Source organism: Mercenaria mercenaria, unplaced genomic scaffold, assembly GCF_021730395.1.
Source record: "Mercenaria mercenaria strain notata unplaced genomic scaffold, MADL_Memer_1 contig_4912, whole genome shotgun sequence".
In the NCBI taxonomy this organism is placed as follows: domain Eukaryota; kingdom Metazoa; phylum Mollusca; class Bivalvia; order Venerida; family Veneridae; genus Mercenaria; species Mercenaria mercenaria.
Window position 1 is genome coordinate 43878 of NW_026463180.1, and position 8280 is coordinate 52157.

Here is an 8280-nt window from a genome sequence, read left to right on the forward strand (position 1 = left end):
GTGCTTTAACACTATTTATGCACGATGGGCGGTTATACGTCGGGCGTAATAATTTCACGACGGCACAGCCCGAGAGAAATTATTTGTACGACGTATTACCGTCCGAGTGTATAAATAGTGTTAAAACACGGTTTTGCTATAAATTATTTCAATTCTAATATGCTTTTAATCTAAAACAGTAGATAAAATACAGTTGCGCTCTTTCTTGGTCGCAACAAATCTTTGACGTCACCGCACGTTATCGTGACGTCATTCAAGCGTAAGCGTATTTTAACAGATAAAAGCATATAAGAATTGGAAATCCTTTATAGCGTATAAGATTGCCCAATATTTACGCATATTTAAGTCGTGTTTTCATTCGTTTAGGTTGGCTCTTGACAACTTAAGCCCACGTTCAACCAAATATTCGGAAAATCTGCTGTTTTTAGAATGATATCACATGGTACATTTTTCCTACCAAAATGATCTTAGGTATCAAAAGAGAACGCAATGGTGACAACTAGTTGGTCGTTTATCAAGGAACAGTCGCTTGGGTTTGGTTTTCAAACCATTTAAAAATACGCTTGCTGTGGAAGCATTGCGGTTTGTCCAGGTTACCAGCAAAACTAAAACAGACACGGATATATATTATATCACAGGAGGTACGCATTGATATATGGACTTGCACCAGCTAGGTGTCATTTCACAAAAATTTATCTTTAAAAACTTTGCCTTCCAAAACAACGTTTTGTTTACGAATTCTGCTTGGCGTGATACCCCAAATGGAATACGTCGCAAGTCACGTGATTGTGCACCGTGACAGAATGCAAGGTAAACACAGCCTCCATAAGATTTGATGGCTCCGACCTTAACGGTTTTTTTTAAAAGAAAATTCCTATCGTAATATCGACCCGTCGAGACGAGTCTGAATAAAATATCCAGAATACATACCTTCTACCATCAACGGCGACTCTTCTGACAAGAATACCTGAAAAGATATGATTGAAATCTTAAAGCAAAACAATATAGAAGTACCCTCTATTCTTTATTTTTTACTTGAACGTCTCTGCAATATGTCTGCAGTATCAAAACATTTTGAACATCTACACGTTTTATGTTAAAATAAACAGGTCTAGGAAAGTGGTATAATTTTAGATTATCTGTAAATTTGCAGATGATCTATAAATTTACAGATTTTTTATCTATGAATTTACAGATTGTGTGTATGAAAACTGATGAAATTACATTTATTCTCAGGAAGTGTCTAGCCGTCCGGTAACCGGGCGCCTAGCCTGCGTTCTGGCCGTCTGGTTACCTAACGGTTAGCAAATCCTCAGGGGTCTAGCCGTCCAGTAATTGATTTCTTAATGAATAAAGAATGATTTTATCTAGTTGTTATCTACTTAAAATATCAGTATTTATCTGATTTTTCAGTCGATAAAACGAATGAGACCGTGTTTGTATACAAATCCGTTGATATTCTATTTTTAGAAATGATAAACATTGATCGCTGAACGTCCGTGTTAACTTATTTTATACCAAGTGATGTTTTTCTAACGGCCTAAACTTTAATTTCTAAAAACACAAATATAGATATATATATAGTTATGTATTAAAAAGAGTTAAAAAGACTAAACTGTCACTATTGATTTGCGAGACATGAAAAACAGAGATTTGAGTGTATATATATGCAAATGTTGAACCAGTACGAATGTGTAGTACGATTCGGGCTCGTATATAAAGCAGCATCGAAACTAATCTTATTGGGTTAGTGGACTTGCTGTGGCATGTGTGTGTTCGTTTGTACTGCTAGGCGCTTTGCCGTAATTGGTCTGGTATATTGCGGTGGTGATTTAGTTCGTATAAATTCTCTCTACTATATAATAATTTATAATACGAACTTGTATCCTAGCGGATCTCACGTATGGGAAAGTCAACTGTTCTATATATATATATATATATATATATATATATATATATATATATATATCAAAAATGTATTGATTGGCAATACGGATATTCAATAGCGGAAACAGGTGAATAAAGATGTTTTTATTTTTTACATATTTAATAATTCTAATCCAGTTAATTAATATAAATTAATTTAACTCGACCGGTTTCACCCGTGTACACCAACCCCTTCTAAGGGAAATGTAGAATAAATTAATAATGATATCGACCACTCCACAAGAAGATTAAGATTATCAGAATAATTTAATGGGGAGGACGATAATGACATATCTATAGTTAGAAACAAAAGCGATTTTACACCTCCGAAAAACAGAAATTCGTCATTAGAACAAGAGCTGTCTCCATAGGATGACACATGCCCCCGATGGCACATTGAATGAATAGTTATGGCCGATGTTAGAGTTTAGGACCTTTGACCTACGGATCTGGGTCTTGCGTGCGACACGTCGTCTTACTGTGCCACACATTCATGCGTAGTTATTTTAAAATCCATGCATGAATGACAAAGATATGGACCGGACATGCCCATCATTGCACTATCATGAAATAAGACCTTTAACGTCTAAGTGTGACCTTGACTTTTGAGCTACGGACCTGGGTCTTGCGCGCGACACGTCGTCTTACTGCGGTACACATTCATGCCTAATAATTTTAAAATGCATGCATGAATGACAAAGATATGGACCGGACACGCCCATCAATGCATTATCATAAAATATGACCTTTAACGTCTAAGTGTGACCTTGACCTTTGAGCTACAGACCTGGGTCTTGCGCGCGACACGTCGTCTTACTGTGCCACACATTTATGCGTAGTTACTTGAAAATCCATCCATGGATGACAAAGATATGGACCGGACACGCCCATCAATGCACTATCATGAAAAATGGCCTTTAACGTCTAAGTGTGACCTTGACCTTTGAGCTACGGACCTGGGTCTTGCGCGCGACACGTCGTCTTACTGTGGTACACATTCATGCCAAGTTATTTGAAAATCCATTCATGGATGACAAAGATATTGACCGGACACGAAAATTGCGGACAGACCGACAGACCGACTGACGGACAGACGGTTCAAAAACTATATGCCTCCCTTCGGGGGCATAAAAATTTATTGATAATCTAAATAATTACCCGAGCGGTAGTTATCATGGACTCTTCACATTATAAACAGATGACTGAATCGCAACTAAACGACTCTGCGTATGAACAACTGACCACAGGCCCAAAGAGTAATGACTCCTTAAGTGATAGAAAATTAATAGATAGTTTTAAAACCTGCTTTACAGAAAAAGAGTATGACTACCTTAAACACTCTGGGGTGAAACAACGGAATTTCTATGGTCTACCAAAGGTTCAAAAAAGCCAAGAGATAAATAACGCATGCTCTTTCCAAAATTCAGAAGTAGTGACAATTAACAATGTTAAAGATTTTAGAAATACGTCCAATAGTTTCTAGACCGAGTTGCCAAACTCACAGATTAAGTAATATGTTAGACATTCTACTACGTCCTTTGACAAATACGTACAAAGCAATATTAGAGACAGTACGGATTTTCTTAATACACTATCGCTTAAAACTAATCTGCAATTAATTTTAACAACATTTGATGTTGAATCATTATACTCAAACATCTCCCACGCCCTAGGACTAAACGCAATAGAAAGTTGGACAAGGCAGTCTGAAAGACAGCTAAATCCCCCGCCACTGCTATGGATAGTGAAAGGGTAAACCTTTGATTTTAGCTGTGACCTTGATCTTGAACTGACATGGCTGACTCATGAATTCTGCACAACGTCTTGATGAGGTGATCATTTGACCCAAGTTTCATGAAAATCCTTCAAGGGGTTTAGGAGATACAGAGCTGAAACCTTTGACCTTCAGTTGTGACCTTGACCTTGAGTTGACATGGCTGACTCATGAGTTCTTGATGAGGTGATCATTTGACCCAAGTTTGATGAAAATCCTTCAAGGGGTTTAGGAGATACAGAGTGGACACAAAATGGAAGGCTCAAACCTTCGACCCTTAGTTGTGACCTTGACCTTGAGCTGGCATGGTTAACTCATAATTTCTGCACATCGTTTTGATGAGGTAATCATTTTACCCAAGTTTTATAAAATTCCTTCAAGGGGTTTAGGAGATATAGAGCGGACACGAAATGGAAGGCTCAAACATTTGACCTTCAGTTGTGACCTTGACCTTGAGCTGACATGGCTGACCCATAGGTTTTGCACATCGTCTTGATGAGGTGATCATTTGACCCAAGTTTCATGAAAATCCTTCAAGGAGTTTAGAAGATATAGAGCGGACACAAAATGGAAGGCTCAAAACCTTTGACCCTAAGTTGTGACCTTGACCTTGAGCCGGCATGGTTGACTCATGGGTTTTGTACATCGTCTTGATGCGGTGATCATTTGACCCAAGTTTTATAAAATTTCTTCAAGGGGTTTATGAGATATAGAGCGGACACAAAATGGCAGACTCAAACATTTGACCTCGAGTTGTGACCTTGACCTTGAACCGACAAGGCTGACTCATGGGTTCTGCACATCGTCTTGATGAGGTAATCATTTGACCCAAGTTTCATGAAAATCCTTCAAGGGGTTTAGGAGATATGGACCGGACACTATTTTGTTACGGACGGAAGGACGACACGTTCCATTTTAATGATAAATTTTATAGGCAATATTTTTTAATTATTTCGAAATAAAATGGATTAATTATGAACGCTTAACTACTGTTTTTCTAAAAGTTTTGAACATCACACTGCCGCTATTGAAAATACATGTCATTTAAAACAGTTTTTCATTAAAGAAATATTTGAATATTATACTAAAACATGAATATTGTAAGTATTTCAAATTGTTTTAATTTTGAAAATCCAGTGAAAAAGTTGTTAAAATTTAAAAATTCCGATCCCAATAAAAGCCACCAGATGAACATGTTTTAATGAGTGACGTCACGGCGATCTCGCCATTATTGATTCCGACAAACTTCCGTTTTATCGGTTGAATAATGCAGTGATTTATTGTAAATCTTTAGTATGTATTCACACAAAATTTTGTTTGCAGATAAGTATCGATATCTTAATTAAACAACATTAAAACTATATAAAATCATTACTTATTCATTAGGAAATCTATTACCTGACGGCCAGAAAATCCCCTGAGGATTTGCTGGCTGTCCGGTTACCGGATGGCTAGAACGCAGGCTTAGCGTCCGGTTACCGGACGGCTACACACTTCCTTATTCTAAAAACCGCAGCTTGAAATTAATTGGTTTACTTATAGTATGCATAAAATAAGATCATTTGTGAGTTTCAGTCATTTTTGTTGACTTAGAGTTTTTGGCATTTTCAGAAAAATCAAAGTCAACAGAAATGACTGAAAGTAACAATTGACCTTTATAATATTTATGCATACCATAAGTAAATCAATTAACTTCAAACTGCGATTTTTTAGTCTAAATATGATTGTAGCAGTTTTCAAACACTTGATCTGTAAATTTATAGTGTACCTGTAAATTTACAGACAATCTGTAAATATAACACTTTCCTAGACCTGATAAATAGAGGATATTTGTTTGTTTGCAGTGTTATATCGAAATATATCTTCACCGATAAGGGAGACAATTGAATATTTTCACGAAGGCGGAGTTTGAGTGAAAATATCAGAATTGTCTCCCTTATCGATGAAGATATATTTCGATCACACTGCAAACAAACAAATTTTCTTTTTATTTTATGCTAATTGGTGAAGATCAACGAATTTTCTGTTTATTACATGCTTACATGTTCAAATAAGACCAATACTTCATGATGATATTAGGATTTATTTACGCTACCGTGTTACATATGATGCATCCGCTAAATTACCATGGACACTCAGACACATTGATATCGAATATTGGTGATTAGGTCCTTTAAATCAACACGACGCCATTTTGTTTTTGAAAACAAAAACACTTAAAATATTTTGTTAAAAAATGCACAATCCGCGGCCAACAGACAGAAGTTAAGTAAGCATATTTAAAACTTTTCGGTCAATGCCGTCAGTTCGTTGAATAACCGGAAGCTTGCTTTGTTTACAAACGCTGAAGGTCAGATTAATAAAACAACCCGAAAAACGTAAACAACTGGGGAATATCCGAAAGTCCTTGGAAAATCAAGCTGCAGAATTAAATATCATCATGGATTTAATGGAAATATTGGTCTAGGAGCTGTATAGCATAACGAATAGGGATGGAATTTGGAACACAACTGGCTGGGTGGGGAAGAATTTCGACGAAAATGCTGGCATATTACGTAAGGTTGAGTTGATGTCTTGTGATAATAAACTAAGACAACAACCAACTAAATGTGCTGTCGCCAGTAAAATCTACCATACGATAGTGAGGAACCGATGAAAAGTGGAGGAAAGACGTATTTATAGCTACATTAACGGCAAGGCCAAGCAACCAAGGTAACATTTCTAGAGCATCAGACATGTTAGATCTGTACTGTTATTTCTTTTGGCAAGTTTTGCAAAGTTTATTATAGCTAGCTTGTCCTATATAGGATTGTCTAGCTGTACATATCTCCTGTGTGGCTTGAATGTTATGATAATGATAGGATACCAGCAATTATAAAGGCAACAAAGGGAGTTGATTATAGAATATATTTCAAGGGTGATAATTTTATCTGAAAAAAAAGAAGTTCGGTACTGTGAGTGATATAGAGAAATATCTCACTGATATTTCCCAGTATTTCACCAGTTAGCATAAAATAAATAGTCACTATCAAGTCATATGACAATCCGTTATCTTTTTATATTTTCGAGATTTATAATTGCTTGAATACCCGAATGGATAAATTATGAAATCTGTTTACGTTTTTCAGTCGTTCGAAACAGTTTTTGTTGTTGTCTTCCCATTCTTGCTCTGTCAAACCTTTAATAAGAATAGGTGTGTTAACATTTAATTCTTCAAGAGCCTGTTTATTGCGTATATTAATTGCAATCGGTATCAGTTTGTGTTGGTTGCCTTCCTCTAACAGGTATTTAAACGCAGCTTGTTTCGAATACTTAGCCCAGTAATTGGATCTAAAATGTGGAGTTATCACAACTAACGTCTTTTCAGTTTCCCTCACTATCCTGAAGAGTTCCTCAAATACACTTCTACCCGGTATGGCATGCTTTGCTGCATAATAACCATTGAAACCCCACGCACTTATTTTGTTATCTAAATACTGTACAAATGTTAAAGCCAATTCACTATCGTCCGTATCTTCATTATCGTTATATATAATGTTATAATGAAAAGCCATATTCCATTGATTAACTAATAGCACGCATTTTTCAAATAATCTAAAAACACGTTTGCACTTGCATTTCACTGTCTACTTTCGTTTTCGCGAGGACGGTGAACACACGAAAAGTACACATAATTACGCGCTTATGTTTACACACATTAGGTAGCAGGGTACACTTCGAATTTTGCCCCCCTCCCCCCCCCCCCCTCAATATATATGGATGTCTGTAAATTAAGGTGAGAGATAATGATTATTAATTCTTTGGAACATTTATACAGCCGATATATGTAAAATTCTGATGTCAGTTGGAAAACTAACTGCTGGTAGCTTTGTATGATCAATGACACACCTTTTCGCGGAAAAATTCAAATCACGAAAGGATTCTGTGCTTGTTGATTGATACTCAGGAACATTTTCGCTATTTTGTGAAAAAAACGAGCTGGATGGGCCCCCATTCCGTTTATATCCTGACGTTCAGTAAGGACTATTAAATTGAGAAATGCAAAAAAAATTGGGCATTGTTCTTGCAGCGGGATCATTGCAGGCTGTTCAAAAAGTGCAAAATTGATGATTTTGGCATGCTTTTTTTCATGCTATTTTCGTTTTGATAACTTTCTTTATTCTTGTATGAGAATCCTGATCTTGCCATTCATTAAAAGCACAAAACATGCACGCAATTTATAAAATGGCCACCCTGATTCTGCTCATAAGGGAAGTGCAATATTGCGAGTCGCTACATATAAGACCGTCCGTGCCCAAAATTTTCGCATTTAAGTGTACCCTGCTACCTTAGATAGCAGTTGGTAGTTTCCAGCCACAGATTCGAATTGGCCAGGGTCAAAATCTGTCATTAGAGATAAAACCTTGAAGTGAAGGCTGTTTTGATGTTTGAAATATTTGTTGATGTGAGTTTTTGATAAACAAGTTTAAGAATGGTATGTTACAGAAATTCTAGCAGATGCGAATGTAAGCTTGATGGCATTATTTTCGTATAACTGCTTGAAATGCGTATATACCACTATCAGCATTCAGCTTCTCGTG

General features: G+C 36.5%; 1 protein-coding gene across 1 annotated transcript; it reads right to left on the minus strand.

The window, feature by feature from the left end:
• Positions 1-874: 874 nt before the first annotated feature.
• On the minus strand, positions 875-7335 carry LOC128554297 (uncharacterized). The gene is made up of 2 exons (XM_053535555.1): positions 6820-7335; positions 875-967 (listed from the first exon to the last, which is right to left on the minus strand). The coding sequence occupies exons 1-2, from the start codon at positions 7252-7254 to the stop codon at positions 875-877; spliced, it is 528 nt and encodes a 175-aa protein (XP_053391530.1). The 5' UTR covers positions 7255-7335.
• Positions 7336-8280: the final 945 nt, after the last annotated feature.